General features: G+C 41.7%; 1 protein-coding gene across 1 annotated transcript in view; it reads left to right on the plus strand.

Moving 5' to 3' along the window:
* The first annotated feature begins 5,124 nt into the window (after nt 1–5,124).
* SV2A (synaptic vesicle glycoprotein 2A) overlaps nt 5,125–24,701 on the plus strand; it is a 37,626-nt gene continuing 18,049 nt past the window's right edge. The window contains exons 1-3 of the mRNA XM_033925178.1: nt 5,125–5,227; nt 12,863–13,779; nt 19,810–19,990. Coding sequence (XP_033781069.1) covers nt 13,197–13,779; nt 19,810–19,990 — 764 coding nt within the window. The 5' untranslated portion in view covers nt 5,125–5,227; nt 12,863–13,196. The remainder of the gene's footprint in view (nt 5,228–12,862; nt 13,780–19,809; nt 19,991–24,701) is intronic.

Genomic DNA, 24,701 nt, shown 5'->3' on the forward strand with positions numbered 1-24,701 from the left:
GGGGTTATAGGAGTCATTCTTGGGACCCCAGGAATCAATCTTGCCACAGAGTTAATCAACATCTGCAGTGCCCTCATCTTCACTTTAGTAACTCCCAGGTATAGGGCATTGCAATAATCCACCCTATTCAGGATCAATGCTTGCACTACGCTATGGAAGTCGAATGCTGGTAACATAGGTTTTAATCTGTATAACAATTGCATATATCCTGTCCGAATTGTTCTCACTTTTTTGTCTATGTATGATCTTATATTGTACCTATATTCGCTGATTGTCCAGCTCTTCTTTGTTGTAAACCACTTCGAACTACCACGGCTTTGGCGGTATACAAGAATAAAATTATTATTATTATCTGGGGACAGCAGGCAGATATTCTCACATGAGGGTAAAATCCACGGAGCCCGGTACGGAGTGCTAAAAGTGTACTGTCACTTTAAATTTCTGAAGAAGCTTCAAGACTGCCCACACTACTACTATGAATTATTTCTATAGCGCTACCAGACGCATGCAGCGCTGCACAGAGTCCCGAAGAAGAAGAAAACAGTCCCTGCTTGAAAGAGCTTACAATCTAAACAGCCAAGACAGACAAACAGGATGTTATGGATACAGTTAAGGGGAATGGTTAATCTGCTAGCTGGATTGGGGGGCAGAGGAGTAAGGTTAAGGATTGAAGGTGGGTTTTCAGTCTGCTTTTAAACAAGGGAAGGGGATTGACGGACAAACTGGGGTAATTTATTCCCAGCCTAAGGGGAAGCTAGATGAAAGGAACAAAGACGAATTGACAGTGGAGGAGGCACCTTGCAGATGCCGTCTGGGGGCATGGCCATGGGTCCAGATTTTCCTTTGAGAAAATTCAGTAACCCTATTATTGCCCCAAATTTAAAGACTCAAATTTATGCTCAAATTTTGTATCAAAAGCATTTATTTGGAGCACTCTATTTACTATATAAAATATTGTGCAAGTTCATAAGTGCACTACTTGCAGTCATAATAATAATTTAAAAAAAAAGAATACAAAGAGTAGCCCCCCCACCCAACTACCTTACAATCTGGTAGTTTAGTGGTATAGATAGAGCAAAAGCAATGCTCCAGTCACAACATACATTTTAAGAGCTGAATTGGAATGAGCAGCAGTAACTGGCATCACTGCCCCAACTATATTCTTAAACCACCAGAGATTGTAAAATAAGCCCAGGTGGACAAAGGGGTGAGGAAGAGGCCAGGACAAGAAGCAACTCCTGCTCAAGGGCAGGGGTGGGAGGGAGACAGTTTTGGCTTCCACTGGAAACACATGGTTATTTTGGGCTGGTTTGGGGATCAGAACGGACACCCAAACTCACATGACCGACTGACTGGGTCAGTCAGGCAGATGCTGACCAAAACTGCTTTTTTTGTTTGGTTGTTTCAGCCAGAACTCATCACCTGGTTATGACTAAAGCAGAAAATGAAAACTCAAGTCTGGTTGTGTGAATGTGGACCAGTAAGGGCTGCTAGGAACTGTCAAAGATTGCAGGCTGCTTCCCTCTGCTAAACCCATGAAAGGCAGTATTTTACCTCCATGCACATGGACTGCAGCTAATGAAAACCGAAACGAAAAGCCTCGGTGCTTTTACAGTGGTAGACATTACGCCACAATCAGAGCAGGGCAGCTGACATCATAACCCCACACAGAGGCTAATTCCTAAGGAGCTTATCATCCTAAATTTAGGGTATCTTAGCTTTCTTAGTTTACAAGGTATTATTGTTCAATACGCCATTATTCATATCTAGAATGATAACCCCTTATTCTACAACTCGACTCCTTCGATCTTCCCAGCAAGACTTATTACTGGTCCCTTCATTAAAAATTGTTGGAACAAGGAGAAATGATATGTTCTCTGTACTAGCTCCCCAATTGTGGAACACCCTTCCTCTTTTTATCAGAAAGGAAAAAGATCTTATTTCTTTTAAAAAATTATTGAAAACTTTTTTATTTAACGATGCTTTTAACGATTAATTTCCTTTCCTTTCTCCCTTTTTATATTGTCTTTCCCTTCCATTTGTTCTTTCCCTTTTTTTTAAGAGAAATATTGTAACCCTTTCCTTCCTTTCCTCCCTGTTATGTCTTATGTTTTTGTTAATTGTTAGGTAAAGAGAAATTTTCTCTATTTTATTTAATTAATTAATAATTATTTGTGATTATGTTTTGGATGTTTTGTAAAACTAATGTGATATTATGATATTAACTTGTATTTTATTGTACATCGCCTAGAAATCTTTATATAGGCGATTAATCAAAATAAACCTGAACTTGAACTTGAACTTTTACTAAAGATTAGTGCATGTTATCTGCAGCAAGGCCCATGGGAATAAAATGGGCCCTGTGCCAAATAAAAGATTCCATTCAAGACTTAAATTACTGCGAAAAATTTATATTTAAAGCATTTATTTAGAGCACTTTATTTATCATATAAACTACTACCACTATTATTTCTATAGTGCTACTAGACGCACGCAACACTGCACAGAGTCACAAAGAAGAAACAGTCCCTGCTCGAACGAGCTTACAATCTAAACAGCCAAGACAGACAAACAGGACGTCATGGATACAGGGGAAGGGTTGATCAGCTGGCTGGGTTGGAGGGCAGAGGGGAGCCATTGTGACATCACTGATGAGGTTGGCTCTTATTGGTGGAATGAGGCTTTATGACATCGCAATCTCAGCTCTGCTTCCCAAAGACTGAAACTCTTCCCACTACTACTACTACTCTGAATTATTTCTATAGCGCTACCAGACGCACACAGCGCTGTACAGAGTCACAAAGAAGACAGTCCCTACACCAAAGAGCTTACAATCTAAACAGCCAGATAGACAAACAAGATGCCATGGATACAGTTAAGGGGAATGGTTAATTAGCTGGCTGGGTTGGAGGGCAGAGGAGTAGGGTTAAGGATTGAAGGTTATATCAAAAAAGTGGGTTTCAGTCTGCTTTTAAACAAGGGAAGGGGCTTGACAGACAAACTCGGGTAATTTATTCCAGGCATATGGGGCAGCTAGATGAAAGGAACAAAGTCTGGAATTGGCAGTGGAGAAGAGTAAAGCTAAGAGCGATTTATTTGAGGAACAGAATTCTCTGGGAGGTGTATAAGAAGAGAGGGGAGATATTGAGGGGCAGCAGAATGAACACACTTGTAGGTCAGCAATAAGATCTATGTGATGGCTGATCAGCACCGCATTTCAGTACTTGCAATTGAAGTAAATAAAAAAAGAAGAATGCAAAGAGCAGCCCCTTCACCAGAACTACCTTATAATCCCTGCTAGAACATAAGACTAGCCTTACTGGGCTAGTCCATCTAGCCCAGTAGCCCATCCTTACGGTGGCCAATCCAGGTCACTCGTACCTGGCAAAAACCCAAATAGTAGCAACATTCTATGCTACTGATCCAGGGCAAGAAGTGGCTTCCCCCATGTCTGTCTCAATAATAGACTGTTACATCTATTATTTAGATAGAGTAACACAGGAGAGTCAAATCCACAAACACGACTCTCAGACGCAAAGGAGTGGAAAAGTCCAACAAAGACCGGTGAACTCAAGATACTTCACACATTCCTTTAGTTCTTCAATTACAACATACATCCACTCGACATGTATATGTTTCGGCGCATGGTCTGCATCAGGAGTCTCAGGTCTGTATAAAGGTAAAAAATGGCATCCAATCGCCAATTTGATATCACATGAACCCCGCTTTACAAAAACGCCACCTCTTGCGAACTGCATACGCCGTAATGCGGGATTCATTAAATATTGAACTAAGGCCAGTACTGGACAGACTTGCACAGTCTGTGTCTGTATATGGCCGTTTGGTGGAGGATGGGCTGGTGAGGGCTTCAATGGCTGGGAGGGTGTAGATGGGCTGAAGTAAATCTTAACAGAGATTTCAGCAGTTGGAACCCAAGCACAGTACCAGGTAGAGCTTTGGATTCTTGCCCAGAAATAGCAAAGAAGAAAAAATTTACATTGAATCAGGTTGGGCATACTGGATGGACCATTTGGGTCTTTATCTGCCGTCTTCTACTATGTTACTATGTTACATTACTTACATTAGTGATTTCTATTCTGCCTTTACCTTGTGTTTCAAGGCGGATTACATTAGAATTGTATGATATTAAGAAGTACATATTGTTAAGGAATAAGAAGTTCTAAGGAATAGTTTGAACATTTTCTAATTTGATAAGAAGTAGATGGTCTAGCAGGAGGAGTTTGGGGCATGTCTGGTTGTGTTCTATTGGTTTTATGTATTTTTTGAAGAGTAGGGTTTTTGTTTCTTTTTTTAAGGTTTTGTAGTCTGTGGTCGAGATCAGCAGATTGGTGAGTTGTCTGTCCAGTTTCGCTGCTCTGGTGGCCAGTAGGTTGTCATACAATTTTCTTCATTTGATGTTTTTGGTTGGCGGGTGTGTGAATATTGTGTGGGTTCTCCTGTGTCTGGTTGAGATAGATTTAATTAGTCGATTGTTCCAGTAGGTTGGGCTGTCTCCATTTATAGCTTTAAATAATAGGCAGTAGAATTTGAAGAGTACTCTGGCTTGTATTGGGAGCCAGTGTGAGTGGTCGTATTTTTTCAGCGATTGGATGCCATTTTTTTACCTGTGAGCCTCCTGATGCAGGCCACGCGCTGAAACATGTACATGTCGAGTGGATGTATGCTGTAATTGAAGAACCAAAGGAATGTGTGAAGCATCTTGAGTTCACCAGTCTTTGTTGGACTTTTCCACTCCTTTGCGTCTGAGTCTATCATTCATTCACAGCAGCCATTTTGAGAGTCGAATTGGATTGCTCTTGCCCCAGCTCCACACCTGGACAATTTTGGCTGCAAAGGGATTTGAGGTCAGTTGGGGCACCTTAGAACTTCAGCCCTTCCCCACCTTTTTCGTTGCTGCATTTTTTGCCCGACTGCTACCAATTCTTCAGCTTTCGGTGCATTTCAGCCCAGAGGGTGCAAATGGCAGGGCACCTCGGCAGCTCACCTTCCTCCTCAGCCCCTTAGCCCGCCCTTTTTGCATGACCTTGCTAAGAGCAAAGCAGCCTCCCGGCGCGCGCTGAGACACAGCTGCCTCCCCCCCCCCCCCCCGCCTCTTGCAATGGACTCGCCTGCTGCTGCGACGGCGCTTCTGCTCCTCCTCCTCCCCCGATCGAGAGCATCCTGCAAGAGAACCGGCGCCACAGCAACAGGGGCCACATTTTGCAAGGTGAGGAACCTTTTGGGGGGAGCGAAAGATCGGGGTGGGGTGGGGGGTTAAGGTAGCCGCGATCGGAAGGGACGGAGCCATTTTGTCCTGCGGAAATCCTTGCCACCCGGGCACGAGAAGCCACTGCAGCTGGTCCCCCCCCCCTCCCTTAGCAAATGGCGCTTTCGGACCAGAGAATAAAAGGGGACCATGACCTTGGATATTTTCTTGGTCCAGTCCATAGGAGGTGGGTAGGTGTGTGCGTTTTGCCAGCGGTTTGGGAAGCCTTTGGCCGACCCCCCCCCCCCCTTTCCCTTCTGAAGAGGGTCTGGGGGTTGCATTTTGCGGTGCAACCTTGGTCTGAATCTGGGGGAGAAGCTGACATTTGAACCCGAGCGCCCTTGAAAATGAAGTAAAATAGCCCCAATGACTCCAATTGTGTAGGAAGGTCATTAAAGTGGCCCATCTGGGCATCTGCAATGGCACATGTGCATTGGCCACTGTTATTTCTAAGCACATCCTGCAGGTGCAGTCAGGGTGAATTCCTTCATAAATGCAATTTGTTGTCTTGCTTTGGATGATATGTAATACTGACGGTGTTGTTGAAGAATATTAGGCTATAGATCTATACTGACCATTTGAAATATATGGCATATCTGCGGTGCGTCTATGTATCCATCTGATGCATGTCCTCAAATGGAAAAAACAAGTCATCTATGTGGTGCCCTCTTCCTTGTAAGGCAGAGGATTTCTTTCACTGAGGTCGATAAAGGCCTCGCATGCAATCTCAGCAGATCCCTTGGTCAAGAATGGGACTGCAGGGCAGCAATGACATATAGTGGTACGTTGGACATGTTCAGCTAGAAAGAGGGAATGTGCTAAATCCGGGGGATTTCAGCAATAGCCCTATGCTATATATGTCAATATTATATATGTATATTACTGCAGTGTGAAATAACTGAAAGCAATACATATCCAGTAATTCCTATTGTTCATGCCCAACATCCTCCACGGAGCTGTCTGCAGTGGATGAAAATACCATCTGCAGCATGGAAAGGGCTTCTTTGCTCTTGGACCATATAGGATCGTAACTAGGGTGTCATGGAAACGCTTATGTTCACCTAATGTGGATTTGGGGATGTTGCTCACAACGGTTTTTCACAATTCAGAGGTAGAGAAAGACTTCTGCTGTGTGTCTCCACATCTCTCTTCTCCCCCCCCCCCCCCCACTACTACCCTGTGGTTCATCCAGGCAGTAACTCGGGATCTTTGGAAATCATATTTCCTAGAAAAAGTAATATCTATAGTTCAGTCCTCTGATGCTTGATTTGATCTTTGAACTCTTATTATTGTCACCAGCACCTTGTAAACCAAGTTTCTTTATTCTTTGATATACCATTTATCAAACAGGTACCTAAATAGTTTACAATGGGATGAGTCTAAAAAATTTTTAAAATAAAACATTTCTAAAAATAAAGAGTAAGAAAATAATAAAGGAGGGAGCATAGTGGACCGACGTACTGGAAGCAAGACAGGAGGAGGGGGCTTGGTAAGTAAATAAATACATCAAGATAGAAAATAAAAATAAAGGGAGGAAGGAGGTGGGAGGGGAAAATACATTCTGGTAGGGTTTCGCTTAAAAAGAAGCGTTTTTGCAAAGTCCATCAAGGAGCTACGTGGATTCTATTTGAAAGAAATTAGATCAGAAGTTGTAGACATCTTTGAAAAGAAAAGTCTTGTTATAACATCTTATACAAAGGTGTCCACTATCAATTCTGGGCAAAAATAATACAAAAACCAGAACAAGTTACAGGGTGGTGACATCTAACCCCAATTTTTGTGTGTGTACCAACCTGCAAATATTTGTAAAAAAAAAAAAATCACCAAACTCCTCCTTTTCATCAATAAATTCAAATAATTTTGGCGCAGTTTTCCTCAGATTTCTCTTTGCATTTTGTGAAACATAAACTTGTTTTTGGCGTTGGTGGTTTGGGGTTCTTTTTTTCTCATTTTTTTTTCTAGCTGATATCACTCAACTTTTTGTTTCAACCCCTTCATCCCTCCAACAACTTTCAGTCTTAGCTATCCTAGCTTCCCCTTGAGGCTTTTACTAAGCTGCGATAGCTTTTTTAGCGTGCGCTAAACCCGCGCTACGCGGCTAGAACTAGCGCCAGCTCACGCTAAAACTGCTATCGCAGCTTAGTAAAAGGAGCCCTTAATCTCTGGACTCAAACGCTTCACTTTCTGAATTGCAGCCTTTATGCTGATAATCCCTGCTCTACGAGATATGTATGAGCGGTATACACTGGTCCAAGGAATAATATCTGTTCTTCTCTGTAAGCTCCCCTTGCCTGTATCAGCTCGTTTTCCATATTTTATCTTTATATTGTAACACGCTGCCATAGCTTCTTCTGTAAGTTCCCCATGTTTGTATCAGCTCTTGTATAATTGTAAATCGCCTTGAACTTTTATAGGAATAGAGCAATTTACAAATCCATTATGTGATTAGATGATTTAGGCATTTCAGTTTTATAAAATTAAAGTTTCTAATTCACATCTACAAAATGCATGTTACAAAGTAAAAATTCCCCCCCCCCAAAAAAAAATAGTGCACATTAAGGGGAAACTGAGAGTTATAGCAAGGAAAAAAGAAAACCAAATAATAAGAAAAGCCAAGAAGAGCTAAGAAAGAGGAAGGAGTAAAGTAAAGCATCATTCTTAGAAACCTACATTCCCAACCAAAAAGGACATACTTACTTTAATTACCCCCCTTTATGAAGCTGCGTTAAGCTTTTTTATCATTTGCTTCGACACTCATAGAATTCCTATGAGCATTGGAGCTAATACCACTGCAGCCGGCGATTGAAAAAAAAAAAAAAAAAAGCCTTAATTAAGATCTAAGAGCCCCCTTTATAAAGCCATGGTAGCAATTCTGCTGTGGCAAATGTACCAAAGCCCATTCAGTTCTTATGGGCTTTGGTGCATTTGCTGTAGAAGAACCGGTACCAAGGCTTTGTAAAAGGGGCCCTAATTGAATAAAGTCTACAAAAACATCTTGATACTTCTGAATGTCTCCAGGCAATGGCAAGAGAACATAAGGAAAATAGAGGCACTGGTCAGTAGGACTTGACAGCTTAACTGTTTACTGCTTGGGATCTAGTTAGGTACATTAGCGTATCAGGCAGCTTCCCATGATAAAGACTTTCGATTGTTGTTGCTTACATCTTGTTCTTATCAACATTTTAGAACCCAACTGAAAACTTATATATATATTTGGTTAAATAGTTCTACTATGTTTCCTTTTCCTATTTTTATTTATAATCTTTTGTAAACTGCGTTGAATTTATGGTTACAGTATGCGGTCTAGAAGCACGATGTTATGTTGGAAACAGGATTCTGGGTTTGATAGACCTCGGTCTGTCTCAGTACAGCCGTTCTTATGTATATAGGACAATCAAGCTATTGTGACATCACTGCTGAGGCTGGCTCTTAGGCATTGGTGGAATGAGGCATTATGACATCACAATCTCAGCTTTGGAATGTTGCTACTCTTTGTGTTTCTGTCAGGGACTTGAGATCTAGGTTGGCAACTGTTGGAAACAGGATGTGTGGACCTGGAGACAATAGGAGACCTTTTTTTTTGGCCACTAAGTAATTTTGAATATCTGTAATTATTTGTAGAACCTAATTTGATAGTATATATATTGTAAACTGCATTGAATCCTTGTTGAAGATTTGCAGGGTATATGTAACGATGTGGTATGGTATCAGTTCATTGACCACAAAAGACCTGTTTTTTTAGTACAATATAACTTCCGTCCAGAAAAATTATCCAGCTGAGAAGGAAAGGCCACCAACAGAGTAGCATGAGTAAATAAAAATATTGAGAGTTAATGCAAAGCCATCAATTGGAACAAGCTGATCTAAACACCACCCTTCTTGTTAGAACTCCACCTGGAGCCCCTTGAAAGATAATAGTGTCGGGTTGAACATGCACCAACACCTTAAATATTGAGGTGCTCCAACAAACATCTTTTTAGGGAAGTGTTTGATGTAGATTTGTAACTGTGTCCCACTGTTGTGTTCAGAATGGGTTGGGTTCTGCGCTAGGGTCTGGAGTCACGGCCACTAAGCAATGTCTTTTCTTTTCTGTTACAATGCTGGAGTTCCTTTGAGACAATGTGTGTCCTGTGAACTGAGATGCCCTTGCTGAACTCTTAACATGGCATTTGCTAGGTTCCCCTGATTAAAGGACCTGTCTTGGTTTCACCCTCCATTGAATGTATGAAGATGTAGTGTGTGCTGCCTCCTACCACTTTAAATAACTGAACATATAAATTCTTGTACTTAAGACTGGGCTCATAGCAGTAAGTGAATAAAGGTTGGGATAGTAGAGAGTTGATGAAAAAGGGATGGGGAGAATTTGATGATACAGGCTCAGTTAGTGGGAGTGAGGTGGACTAGAGCATTAGGGTGTTGGCACATAACAAGATGACATAGAAAAAGATCATTGTAGTAGAAATTTGGGTGCTGATTATATACCTTTTACCTGAATTTCTCAAGGGAATTAGGCTCATAATAAAAAAAACATAGACACCCAAAAAGCATCGTAAATTGGCACTTGGACTTCCTAGGACAAAAACTTGTATTGTAAAATCTTGTACTGTAACCATGGCATATTATGTAACCTGTTAACTGTATATTATGCATGTTAACCTGTTATCTGTCCTAAGCTGTTTGGGGAGGATGGATAGAAAACAAATAAATAAATAATTGCCTGGACATCTAAGTGCTGACAATCAAATACGAGATGGGCATGGTGAAGGCGATCTTTGGGCGGTCTCAAGGGCGGGTTAGACGTGGCTGTTTTGCAGTGATAATTATTTTGCAAGATATCCTGGACAAGATCTCTGTGGGCTCACATTTGTAATTTCTAGAAGAATAGTAGATCTAGAAGCCCATAAATCCACTCGGATAAAATCATCAGCAACTCTACTTACTGCCCATTCTCATATGATGGCCATCTCGCCCAGAATGCAAACAGGCTGATCTAACCCTGGTTTTGCTCCTGCTTTGTGCATGGAGAAGTAGTTCCTGTTTTTCTCAGGGACATCATTACTGCAGAGAGGATCAACCTGATTTGTTTGGCCTGGATGATGATGTCAACCCTAGTAGTAGCTTAAAGGCTGAAAAGTAAGGAAGACACTCAGGAACATGTACATTGAAGCAGAGGTAGCAAAACACCTTTTTGGGGGGGAATTGGGGGTGTCAACAAACCAATTTCTGCCTCCACCCCTAAGCTCTCTAGTTGCTAATGCTGTAGGGCAGTGTTTCTCAACTCAGTCTTAGAGTACCCCCTTGCCAGTCAGGTTTCAGGATATCCACACTGAATTTGCATATATTGCCTCCATTATATGCAAATTTCTTTCATGCATATTCATTGTGGATATCTTGAAAACCTGACTGGCAACGTGGTACTCCTGGACCAAGTTGAGAAACGCTGCTGTAAGGGACAAAATGTTGGTCAGGTCTTGGCACTGGTGGACCACCCTGTTCAACTGCCTTTTTTTTTCCCCAAGGTATTCCAGGTTTCCATCATTTCCTTGATGCCAACATGCTGTAGCCTTGGAAGCCATAAGATTAAATAGCTCTTTCACACAGTGCCATGCAGTAAATCATCCTCAGTTATACAACAGGTCAGTTTCAGAGCTAGGGGAAGAATCATTATTAAAGCAGAGAAAGAAATGCTGATAGTGGACACCTCCATGTGACTCATTGTAAAAAAAAAAATCAATCATTGTGACAAAACACTCATCCTTCAGAGGTGGTCCAATTTTTTTTTTCATCACTTACTGCAGTTGCCGTGACAACAAGCTAATGAAACACCGGCATCTTTACAGAAACACTGTAATTTGGATTTTTTTCTTCCAGAGCCACTGATTACATGCTGAATTCTGGCTGTGAAGAGGGGAGAAATACTGTAACCACCACCCCCTCCTTATCTTTATTTTTAACATCTACTAAAAAGCCAGAAATAGATAGAAAGATACAGAATCAAATACAATTTAAAACAAATTCAGCTGAAGATAGCAATGTCAACAAGCAGAGACCAAAAGCTCGTGGATTTATTTCTCTCTATTCGTAGCTAGAAATGAGACTTTTGTGGTGTCCATTTTGTATGTTACCTGAATTAGGAAACTACATTTAGGAATTCAATCGGGCAAAAGCGCCAACTCCATAACTCCCCCCATCAAAGTCACTCTGTATCCCCTTAATTTCCATTTCCAAGCTAGAAGGGAGGGGTTGAACAAAGCTATAGAAATTGCTGCACACACATTGGCATAATCTGATCAGCTAGAATGGAGGCTAGGAATGACTAATCGATTCAGGTTCTCCTATAAATATTCTTAATATAAAACCAGGTCCTTATAACCTTGTTATAGTTGAATGTGCTGACTAGTTCCTATTCTTAACATAAATTTGTCACAGATCAGAGAAACTACGGTGCAGTAAAGAAGCCAAAAGGAATACAGTTGTACGTAATTTGAACACTCATTCTGCAATTTATTTGACACCCTTGGCAATCCATAGTATTGCACCCTTCCTCCTCCTCCATCATAAATTTAGACTTCTTGGCTTCCCAACTATCATGATCAACCCAACATTGCCATTCCCAGAATTATCTGGCTAAATGGGCTCTTTAAAAATAGCCCGCACTCCCTGTTTCTTTTGAGTTGATGTGGCTGTTAGGACCTGATGCAGTGCTATTCAGTCCCAGTCCTTCAGGGCTGCCAATAAGTCAAGTTTTCAGTTGGACATTAAGGTGTATGTTATGGAATAGCGCCAATGCCCATATTATTCCGATTTTAAAAGCTCTCCACTGGTTACCTGTTCAGTTCATCAAATATTGTACTCTTCTTCTCCGACTTGCTTTTAAAGCTTGTGAGAAATCTATCAACCTGCAAGATGTTTGAGATCTGAGGGAGGGATGTTGCTCATCAGTTTAAAAAAAAATGGGATTCGCTATACAAAATCTAGAATATCGATTTTTTTTTCTCAATTGCCGGTAATGAATCTCTGGAATTCAATTCCAGGTATGCAAAGATTGTGTGTCTTTCAAGAAATTGTTAAAAGCACAATTGTTTGTGGACGCCTTTCTCTAACTCTGCTTATTTGTTTTAGATTTGAATAATTCTGTAATAAGGAAATTTTGTGGGGGGAGACTGACTTATTTGTTTATTGCTTTTTACAATGTTTGTTTGTCTTTGAAATTGCGGATGTAAATGCTTTTATACATTGCTTAGATTTAAGGGATTCATACATTTTTTAAAATAAATAAATACAAATAATTGGCATTAATCATATACATTAGCACTGCTATTCTATAAACTAGGCACCAGCTTATAGAATTGCTTTTCACATGGATAGTTGCTTACATGCATATTCAGCAGTGCATATTAGGATTTGCTATAGTGACACTGAATAGACATGCAAAAACTTAAGTATTAGTGTTGGTGCTTAACTTTAAGTGCTGCCTGCCCTGGCTGAATATCAGGCCCATCCTTCCTGTATATATAAAAAAAAAATCCTTTGATAGTAAAAGATAAACACTGTGTCTTTTATTTGCTAACCATGTCTTCTCTGTTTTGTTTCTAGGCAACTGATAATAATGCAGCGTGGACATTAATCCTACATTAAATCAGTACCTTGTCCTCACAAATTTGGATTAAATTTATTGGAACGTATCAAAAAGTAAAACTAACAAATCAGATTTATTTTGTGACCTGGACTATTTCCTATCTAGTCAGCTAGAAAAAAATTGTCCTTTTGGCCTCTGTGTTATTGAAAGTCGTCAACACCTTGGATACAAGCTGGAGAAAAGGAGCTGTCCACAGCTGTAGGTGCTGAAAGCTAACAAAACGGATTGACAGCTTTGTGCTCTGAAACAAGAAAGACCAGCACAGATAATTCATTAGTTCAAGATTCAAACATGGATGAAGCATTCAGAGATCGGACTGCTTTTATACGAGGGGCCAAAGACATTGCCAAGGAAGTTAAGAGACATGCCACCAAGAAGGTGGGCCGAAGCGTGGACCGAATGCAGGATGAATACACCAAGCGTTCCTATACTCGCTTTGAGGAAGATGATGATGATGACTACCAGCCACAAGATGGTTACTATCGGGGTGACCAACAAAATGATGAGGAAGGGGCCTCCAGTGATGCTACAGAGGGCCATGATGAAGACGATGAGATCTATGAGGGAGAATACCAGGGCATCCCTCATGCTGATTCCATGAAAGGAGACCACCTCACCAACAATCAACAGATTGTCAGTGAGTTCAGAGACTTTGATGACTTGGAAGGAGAAAAGAAGAAGGACAAGGAGGAACTCGCCCAACAGTATGAGACAATCTTGCAAGAATGTGGCCATGGGCGATTCCAGTGGACACTGTACTTTGTTCTAGGACTGGCCCTCATGGCTGATGGGGTAGAGATCTTTGTGGTGGGATTTGTCCTGCCTAGTGCAGAGAAAGACATGTGCTTGTCTGACTCAAACAAGGGAATGCTTGGTAAGTCTGTTTTATTTTCATTTTTATCTGAATTTTGCACTGTTCTGCATTTTCACTCAGAATATAGAACTAGTTGAGGAAATCATAACAACCTCCATAAGCAGAGGCAGCAACATCATTCAGGGTTTCTTGGCCTGCAAGAAAAACTGCAAACACTCCTTATGGATGCTGGAACCCGTTATTTCCAATTCTTCTGTTCTTTCTCCAAACAGGTGCAGACTCTGAAATTAGCAAGCTCATAAGAACAGGATTTGGCTTTTAGAGCTTATCATCTGGTTCCATATTTATATATATTGTATCCAAAACAGGCTAGTCCAGATCCTGCCTTTTTATAGTCCTGCTAATATTGAGGGATTTTGGAATTAGTTATTGTATACAAAACAAGGGTGGGAGTAATCTAAGGACTGAATCAGCCTATCCTGGGAAAATGATTAGGACTCTTCCTTTTCTAGTTTATTTTTAAAGACAGTTGCACACTTACAGAGATAAGAACCTAGTTCTTCTCACATGAATGAGAAATTATTCTTTGCAAACCATTTCCAGAAATAGAGTTGGACACATACAGATATAGCTCATTTGCATAGGGCAGTGCTAACAGATGGAACTTCATATTATTAAATGAAATTATATTTCCAGACTGCACCACTTCCATTACCACTGGTCCCAAGGGGACACCGGAGACTGAACAGATCAAGTGAACACTTAATAAACCTGATGAAATTTACACATTTTCACAAGATCTGCCTGGCGTGATTTCTCACTCTGCAGTTGCAAAGCGATTTTTGTTCCTGCTAAGTGTCATTACAGATATTTTTGGCACACTAATTAAAGATAAAAAAGCCTTTCCATGAAAGTAAAGAACAAGATATCTTAATTTACAATGGTGAGATCTGAAGCTATGATTTTAAACAAAGCACAGAATCTATTCATGTGAATGGCAAATTCTATATGCTGTCACCCAAATATAGAATAGGAGCATTTACATGCATGATTGGCAGTTAGGCATATAATCACTTAGGGGTCCTTTTACTGTGGGCCGCATGGCATTTAGCATGTGGTAAATCTGTTGGCGTGCCTTAGTCAAAGAACCATTTGAATTAGGTGGGTCGGCCTTGATTTAAAACCTTTTTTCTTCTGAGCGGCACCCCTCTTGCTGGCCCAGATAAGAAATCCCAAGCCTAGCCTATCTGCTCCCCTCCTCCACGGATCACATGGCAAGGGACTGATTCTTTTGAATCCCTCATCTCAACCTTGCTGCCTCTTGATATTTTACCTTCACGCACGACCTCTCTGCTCTCTAGACTAGCCCAGAACAAAGAGGCATCTCTTAGAAGACTTGCATATCGATTATAAGATATCGGCAGACTTAAGAATCGCAGCTGCTTTTCAAAGGTTTTGCTTTTTACTGTAATAATAAGCATTATAAAACTCTTAGAAACTTGGACTCGGTCCCAGGGTTCTGGGCACTACCATGAGTTTCTGCCATGTGGCAGGTCTGGCCTTGCAACAGTGTACAAGTGTGGCAAAAACCTAAATGTACAATATTGCAGTTTAGACTTAACGGAACATCCCATAGTTTAAAAGGCATATGGGAGGCTCTTTGCCAATAGAAATATTCACTGGCACTGAGGCTGTTGCATTCTCGAAGCCTGCATAGTCAGTGGAAGCTATTCATAAACTGGCAATTAAGGACCATAAAACCCATCTAGTCTTTGCCCAATTTAATATTTATTAGAACAACAGAATATATTTTAAGACTTACGGTGTTCCTAATAAAGTAATCATAAGAATGCAGTTCTAGATCCCCAAGGCAGGTATAATTCAGTTACCAAGAACTAAGGAAGTGCAACTCGACATAATAGAGAGTGCATAGGAAAACTTGTGATTCCGTTTTAGGAATGCTTTACTATGCTAAAAAGATTTTGATAGTTGGGATAGTGTCGCAGCATAAGATATCTTAGTGCGTAATCTATTTCTTTGATAACACAAATGACAAGAGGTCTAAAGCAGTGTTTTTCAACCTTTTTACACCTATGGACCGGCAGAAATAAAAGAATTATTCTGTGGACCGGCATCGGTCCGTGGACTGGCGGATTGAAGAACACTGGGCTAAGTCGTGGGCCAGACTCCGCCCATCTCTACCCAATGTCCACCCCAGACCCCGCCCCCATAATAGTACTAATTGCACCTTGCACGTCCCGTGCCTCATCTGGAAGCCTTCCCTCTGACGTTGCAACGTCAGAGAGAAGGCTTCCGGTTCAGGCACAGGATGCCTGTAGGAGCCACTGCCCGTGGCTTTGTGCACTGAATCAGTTAGGAACAGGGAGCTGTCTCGAAGATAACGCCGCATCGATCGCACCGTGGACCGGCGGTTGAAGAATACTGTTTTGGGCCTGATGCACGTGCTGGCCCTGTGGACCGACAGGAAATTTCTGTGGACCGGCACTGGTCCATGGACCGGTGGTTGAAGAACACTGGTCTAAAGCATTCATGTGCTTCTGAGAATGGAAGGAAGGGAAATGAGATCAAATCTTCTTGGCTAGTTAAAGGCAGGATATATTCCCAGCTCTCTTTTTTTCAGGGAAGTTTGTTGAAAGGCTGTCTAGCCAAGATGGTTGCCAAGAGCTTGGTGGAGGAGTCATGAGGCTAGAGAGAATCAGCCCCTGTATCAACACACAATGATTAGCAAATGGGGGTGGAGGGAGAGAATTTGCCAGCAAAACATGTTTTGCACCTCAAACATTGTTATGGCTATTAAGGACTGTAAGGGTTGAAAGAGGATCCTAATGATTACAGAAGGGAACTTGAAACCTGAAGATTCGGGTTCTAATTCAGTTTGCTCTGTCCTATAGACTTCTGAAGTCACTGAATCTTCCCCATGCCTGGCTCTAATAGACGACTTCAACTGAAAATTCATTTTAGTGGAAGTGGGGGGGGGGGGGGGGCAATGCCTATTACCATTCTATAGTTTATGATACCTCTACCTGGTGTTTTTGACATTTAGGGCACTGGTTTTGAAAGATATAGAGAAAATGGAGCAGAATTCAAGGTTTCACAGGTTTAATTTAACAAAGGAAGAAATGGATGCTTTAAATCAGCTGATGAATCCATTGTGATCCGCTGTGCTGATAAGGGCGGTGTGGTTGTCATTTGGGGAAGGAACAATATTTACAAGAAGCCCAACATCAGCTGTCTGATGGTGCCAGTTATGTGGAGTTATACGAAGATCCTTCAGATAGTATAGCCCAGGGGTATGCAATTCCAGTCCTTGAGAGCAGGAGCCAGGTCAGGTTTTCAGGATATCCACAATGAATATGTATGAGATGGATTTGCATGCACTTCCTCCTTGAGATGCAAATCTATCTCATGCATATTTATTGTGGTTATTCTGAAAACCTGACCTGGCTCCGGCTCTCAAGGACCGGAATTGCCTACCCCTGGTATAGCCCATCAAATTTATTAGCTAATGATGAAAGGGAAGATGGATATATATTAGTTCAAGGTTTCAGATTTTTATCTCATTCCTAAAATCCATAAAGATTCAAGATGCCCCCCAGGCCACCCGATGGTGTTGGCGAGGGATTCCTTATTGGAGAGATCATGCAAGTTTATAGATAAATTAATTAGACCAGGGGTGTCAAAGTCCCTCCTTGAGGGCCACAATCCAGTCAGGTTTTTAGGATTTCCACAATGAATATGCACTACTTTCATTGTATGCTAATAGATCTCATGCATATTCATTGGGGAAATCCTGAAAACCCGACTGGATTGTGGCCCTCAAGGAGGGACTTTGACACCCCTGTATTAGACCTTGCTTATCGATGATGAAGTCATATATCAAGGATACTATGCAGGTTTTGGCTACATCTGATTGCTTGTTGGTGACATTTGATGTATGCTCTTTGTATACAAGAATAGCTTAAGATGAAACATTAGATTGTCTAGAGCAGTGGTTCCCAACCCTGTCCTGGAGGACCACCAGGCCAATCGGGTTTTCAGGCTAGCCCTAATGAATATGCATGAGAAAAATTTGCATATAATGGAAGTGATAGGCATGCAAATCTGCTCCATGCATATTCATTAGTGCTAGCCTGAAAACCCGATTGGCCTGGTGGTCCTCCAGGACAGGGTTGGGAACCACTGGTCTAGAAGCATTTTTGGAGATGCTACCATGTCCTCAACAATTCCTACCCAGTTTATGGTTGAATTGAGCAGGATTATTTTATTTTTGAGGATAGATTCTATCAACAGTGTTCAGGTATAGCAATAGGGACTTCTTTTGCCCCCACTATTGCTAACTTGTTTATGGCCCAAATAGAGGAGAAATGGATCCATCCTTCAGTTTTTTGGATGATATATTCTACCGATGGAGGAGGTCCGGGTTATGGAGTTGGAATCCTTCTTGGTTTATCTGAACCATTGTCATCCTACAATTAAATTTGAAATGCAATTTGGGGAAAGTGAAATATCTTTTCAAAACATTATGTCATGCCAAATCTGATTCAGAGGGGGAAAAGTTAGTAAGCTAACCTGGGAGAATCTTAGAATACATCTCAGGGTATAGGTTTGAAGAAGTGAGGTACAATAGCACTCAGATCTCTTTCTTGGGTGTTAACCCCAAATTGTGGAACCTAGCATCTGGCAACTATGATTTGGGTTATTCTTCCCAATGTGCATCACTTTGCATTCGATCACATTAAACTTCATCTGCCATTTGGACACCCAGTCTTCCAATTTCCTAAGGTCTGCCTGCAATTTTTCACAATTTTATCTTACTTTTATCTCTTTTTAGATTTATTGTAAACCGTCCAGATATTCCTTGATGGTCGGTATATTAAAAACCAATAAACTTGAAACTTGAAACACAGTCTCATGTGTTTTAACAACTGTGAACAGTCCTGGTTCCAAGGATAGCTGTAAGTCACTTCCCCAGACATCACCACTATACTTGTCTTAATGGAAAAGCAGCAGAAGCATGACAGGAAGGGGTGGCAACTGGGAGTTGCTACTACACAAGACATACTGGTGATACACAGCAGTGCTGTAACTGCGGTGCCAATCCAGATGGCAAATAGGCCTGAAATAGCATTATACCAGCCCACACTCAGCTTTCAGGCGCTCATCTGCTTTTCTGCCACATACTCCTAGCCTGCTATTTCCCTTTGCTTTCTTCCAGTCCCAGCACAGCAAGTACAAGACCGTTTTGTTTTAAATACATTCTTTTTTGGCTTGTTTGACGTTTTTACTTTCCGCTCGAGTTCTTTGCAAGGAAACCTGTCTAAACAGGGCACTTTGTATAAAGAGTAATCTCTCTTGTTAATTCTGCTGCTTCACGGCTAGTAGATGCAAGAAGGCAGATGAGGTGACACAAAAGTAGGAGAGGTTTGGGATTTGGGGGGAGGAGAAGATTTTGAGAGATTTTCAATTCCTCTTTGGAATACTCTGTAGCTCCCGTAAGAGTGACTTGAAGGTCACTGGCTCGGTATTCCCCAAAGAATTGTATGAGTTCTTAAGAGTCTCTTATGAGGGCACAGAGCGCTTTCTTATGCCATTTGAAAGAGTGGAAGTAACTTAAAGTCCTTGGTGTAGTTCCCACCCACAGTGTCATTACAGGGAAGTCATGTTTGGCTCTGTTTGCAGCCCCATCTCCATTTTACATTGCTGTGACAGGCTACCATTTCCACTTGAAATTAGGACTGCTAGAAAGGGAGGATGGTAGATGCACTCTATTGAAGGCTGGTACTTTGCAAGCAGTTCTGCCTGGCAGCACCCTCTTCTATAACACCTCTGTTATTCTAATACTGGAACCTTCTCCACACTCACATGTATCTCGGTGCTGCTCGTTTCCAGCATCTCGATGTCACACACAAATACAAGTCTGACACCTCATTCCCAACTTATAACACCCCTGTTGTTCCAGTATTAGGAAATCCTGTACCTCCACTTGGAGCTTTGTGAATGCACCTCAGTAGTGCCCTGCAGTGCTCTCTGCTATCCCAGTCTAACAGTTTTGTTTGCTCTTCTTTTTAGGCCTCATCGTGTACCTGGGGATGATGGTCGGCGCATTTTTATGGGGAGGCCTGGCTGACCGAATTGGCCGGCGACAGTGCCTCCTAATCTCCCTCTCAGTCAACAGTGTCTTTGCCTTCTTTTCCTCCTTTGTGCAGGGATATGGAACCTTCCTTTTCTGCAGACTTATCTCTGGAGTCGGGTAAGTCTGTCCTTCTTGATTTTCAAGTTCAAGAGTGCAGTCTGGTTTGGGGGCTTAAACAGCACAGAACTGAGGGAAAATACTTCCCATGTGTGTGCCAGAGTGACTGAAGAAAAAGCTTCCGTTATTTTTGAGGTCGTAAGTTTGATCTGAGCCCTGCTAATTGTTCTTCTCCAGAATTATCATCCACTGTGAAAATAGGCACTCACCCAAGCCAACCTTTTACTAGCCAGCATGTAGAAGTTGACTGAAGGGTAATTAATATAGAAATAATTACCCTAGGGGCCTGGAGTAAAACTTGTTGAAGCACCTATTTAGACACTTCCATGAATATTTGCACCACCTTTACCGAATAGTCAGGCTCTGAAGTTCCTACCTAGCATGAATAATGACAGAGGTGGTGCGCTCACATTATAGCTTGTTAGACTCATGCTGATGAGAAACAGGAATGAGCCAGCTTTGCTCCAAATACAGCACCGGAAGGAATTAAAAGGGCTACTGACATGTTTGTTTATTTTATTTAAGTACTGTATTTCAAGGTGGGTTACAAAAAACAAACAAACAAAATAATACACAAATCAGCAGTGCTGTACATTTTTACATTTAATAGACAGCCCCTGCTCGGAAGAGCTTACAATCTAACTTGGACAGATATGACATATAGGGTTGGGGATACAGAACCCAAGGTGAGAGGAGCTAGGAGTTGAAAGCACTCTCAAAGAAGTGGGCTTTTAACTGGGCCTTGAACACTGCCAGAGATGGAGCCCATGATAGGGATTCAGGCAACTTGTTCCAAACATACGGCACAGCAAGGTAGAAGGGACAGAGTCTAGAGTTGGCAGAAGAAGAGAAGGGCACAGATAGGAGGAACTTACCAGCTGAGTGGAGCTCGTGGAGGGAGAAACATAGGGGAAGATAAGTGAAGAGAGATAGTGAGGGGCAGCTGAATGAGTGCATTTATAGTTCAGTAAGAGGAATTTGAATTGTATTTGGAAATGGATGGGAAGCCAATAAAGTGACTTTAGGAGAGGGGTAATGCGGATATAGCGGCTCTCCCGGAATATGAGTCGTGCAGCTGAATTCTGGATGGATTGGAGGGGAGCGAGATAGCTAAGCAGAAGGCCTGAGAGTAGCAAGTTGCAGTAGTTTAAGTGTGAGGTGATAAGGGTTTTGGTAGTGTGATCAGAGAGGAAGGGTTGGATTTTGGTGATATTATAGAGGAAGAAGCAGCAGGTTTTAGCGATATATTGTATCTGGGTGGTGAAGGAGAGAGAGGAGTCAAAGATGACCCCAAGATTACAAGCAGACGAAACAGGAAGAATGAGAGTGTTGTCCACAGAGACAGAGAATGAGGGAAGCGGAGGTGGGTTTAGGCAGGAAGCTCAGCAGCTCTGTTTTAGCCATATTCAATTTTAGATGGCGGTGAGACATCCAGGTGGCAATGTCGGACAGGAAGGCTGAGACTCTGGTCTAGGTTTCAGTAGAGAAATCTGGGAGTCGTCAGCATAGAGGTGATACTGGAAGCCATGGGAGGAGATCAGCTCTCCAAGTGAGCAAGTGTAGATTGAGAAAAGGAGTGGTCCTAGGTAGAGCCTTGAGGTACACCAATCAATAACGGGAGGAGCCACTTTTGCATACACTGAAGGTGCAATGGGAGAGATAGGAAGAAAACCAGGAGAACCCTGGACTCCCAAAGAGGACAATACATCAAGGAGTAGGCAGTGATCAACAGTATCAAAGGCGGCAGACAGATTGAGAAGGATGAGGATAGGGTAGAGGCCATGGGTGGGCCCAGAGTTAACTTTAGTTCAGTATTTCTTCTGTCTTTCCCAATTCCCTGACCTGACTCTCACAGATTATCACCTGCTCCCTTTCTGAATCTACCCATCCCTCTCTGGTGTAGGTCAGCGGTGTCCCAGGGCTGCAGTGATTAATTTTCACAGCTTGTGCCAGCCTCCGCTGGTTTCCCTCTGCAACATCCTGTGCCAGTGAAGAAATAGGAAGTGATGTCAGGGATGGTGGGATGCAGCCTGTGGAGGCTAATGTAGGCTGCAAAGATGAATCAGCTGCTAAGGTACACCGAGGAGGGATAAGGGGATTCAGAGAGAGGGCAGATGTCAGGCTACAGGCAGGGGCGTGAGATGCCACCACTGAGTGGGCCTGAGCCAAGAATGGGTACCCACCCAGGTCCACCAGTAGAAAAGAATGCCTGAATAAATAAATGTATGTCTTAAAAAAAGGCAATGCAGAAACCTTTCTCAAACAGTCGGGCAACATTGTCGCTAACACTGGACACCTGACTGAGAATGCAGCATTCTTTATAATTACATAATGTATTTCTGAGTTCCCGGATAAGCAAAGCAAATGGTTCTTTTTGGAGCACAAAACACGAGAAGGCTGATAAAACTTGAGGATCAGTCGAAAATACTGAGGTACTTGACTAAGCAAAATTTAAAAACCACAACCAACAATTTATAATCAACCTGAAAGCGAACAGGAAGCCACTAATTCCAGTTATCATATGCAGAAATATTGTACATTTTAGGCAGTTATTTAAAACTCACTTGTTTGTGGCAGAGTACTGTGGTTGAATATTGATATTAAGAAAGAGGAATGAAATGTAGAGTTAAATAAGAAACTCTTTTTATTTTTATATGTTTGAGTTGTTTATTGGCTAGGGGCTCTCTTAGCGCGCGCTAGCTGAAAAACTACCGCCTGCTTAAAAGGAAGTGGTAGCGGCTAGCACGCGGGGCATTTTAGCGTGCGCTAAAACCGCAAGCACACCTTTGTAAAAGGATCCCTAGGTGTTAGGTGGGTAAGAAATTTTTTAAATAAATAAACAGCTTTATTGACTACATGTAATGCATTACAATAATCTAATGTGTCAAAGAATTTCAATGAAAAAGCAAAGTCGTGGCCTGCCAGGGCAGTGATAGGCCACCTTAGACTCAGACTAGAATTTTGTAGAACCTGAAAAACCTCTAGAGTCTAGTGGCTTCTCTTCTTGAAGGGCAGATTCAGTTGAATCACTTGTCAGAGTAGGCAGTCCTCTTCTCTTGATCCAAATTTCAAGTGGCAACATCTAGAGAGCAGAAAAGACCGGCTCCATTAAGAGCAAAATAATAGACCTCGAGGAATCATCAGTGCACACTTTTACCTTCATGGAGATGGGTACTTTTGTGTTGTGTGGTGTCTTGGCAAAATATGGGGGTACAAATATGTGTTCCAGTCGCACCTGGGCACCTAAATTTGGACATGCTGCCGAGATGCTTGCACAACTTAACATCAACTATCAGTAATTGGGTGCAAATAAACCTATTATTGATGTTTATTGTGCACATATCTGGCTGTGCAAAATTCTGTAATGCTGGGTTATATATAACGATGACTATAAAAAACATCTGTTTGCCAGAAACCGACTGACAGATGCAGCTACCTGCACAATTCTAGCTTCCACCCATCACATAAAAAACAAACAAACAATTATACACAGCCAAGCAACGTGATACCACCACATGTGTTGTGACCCAAGAGACAGAGATAAACTCCTCAACATCCTGACTGAATCCTTCAAACAAAAAGGCTACACCCCCGAAATAATCTCCCAAAAGATTGCCTTCTCCTTCAAAACACCCAGAGAAAAGGTATTATAATACAAAGAAAAGAAAATCACTGACATACAATCCATAGCTGAAAGAACTGAGAACCATAAAAGATCTACTCCAGGAGGATGAATTATCGAAAGAGATATGCCCAGCTCCACCTGTGCTGAGATTCTGAAATAAAAAAGAGTGAAAACAAAGATCCCTGTACCAGGTGGTGTAAGAGAAATGAGACAAGAGGGAGCTGTTGATATTATAAATACTCCAGATAGTTTGGATCTCACTCATTTCTTAGAAAACACTCATGAACCTATAACTAAAAGATCCACTTTACTTGTTATGATGTCATCAGTGGAAAAAGCTGATTTCCATAGCACCGAAACAGTCCTGCTTGATATACTAGATGATTGCTGGAAGTACATGGACAAGGGCAATGATGTACTACTCATCCTGTTGAATGAGTGCTGCCTTCGACACTTTGGACTGTGACATTTTATTATCCAGATTAGCGGAGAATAAGATCGATGAAACTGCCTTATTATGGTTCAGGGCTTTCCTAGTGTGTACTGATGAATTCCACTCTCTCAAAGTCATTATATTGTGGGAGGACAGAAATGTAACATAATAACATAGTAAATAACGGTATCCATCCAGTCTGCCCAACCTTACCCTCTCTTTAAATTACTGGTTTAATTTAAATTACCCTTTTTCCTAGCTATTTCTGGGCTCTGTCTGGTACTGTGCTTAGGTTTCGTCTATTGAAGCCTCCGTCAAAGCTCACTTAGCATTATTCTTTTGTAGGTATCAATAAATCTATCTGTTGATGAAGACATGGATTCAAATGAAAGAGACTCGACTCATGTACATTTACATTACGTAGGTATTTAAATGTCTCTATCATATCTACCCTCTCCCACCTGTATACTTTGGAGGAAAGGCAGGAGAGGGAAGATATGATAGAGATGTTTAAATACCTATGTGATGTAATGTGCATGAGTCGAGTCTCTTTCATTTGAAAGGAAACTCTGCAATGAGAGGGCATAGGATGAAGTTAAGAGGTGATAGGCTCAGGAATAATCTGAGAAAATACTTTTTTACAGAAAGGGTGG

Source organism: Geotrypetes seraphini, chromosome 16 (genome assembly GCF_902459505.1).
Source record: "Geotrypetes seraphini chromosome 16, aGeoSer1.1, whole genome shotgun sequence".
NCBI lineage: Eukaryota > Metazoa > Chordata > Amphibia > Gymnophiona > Dermophiidae > Geotrypetes > Geotrypetes seraphini.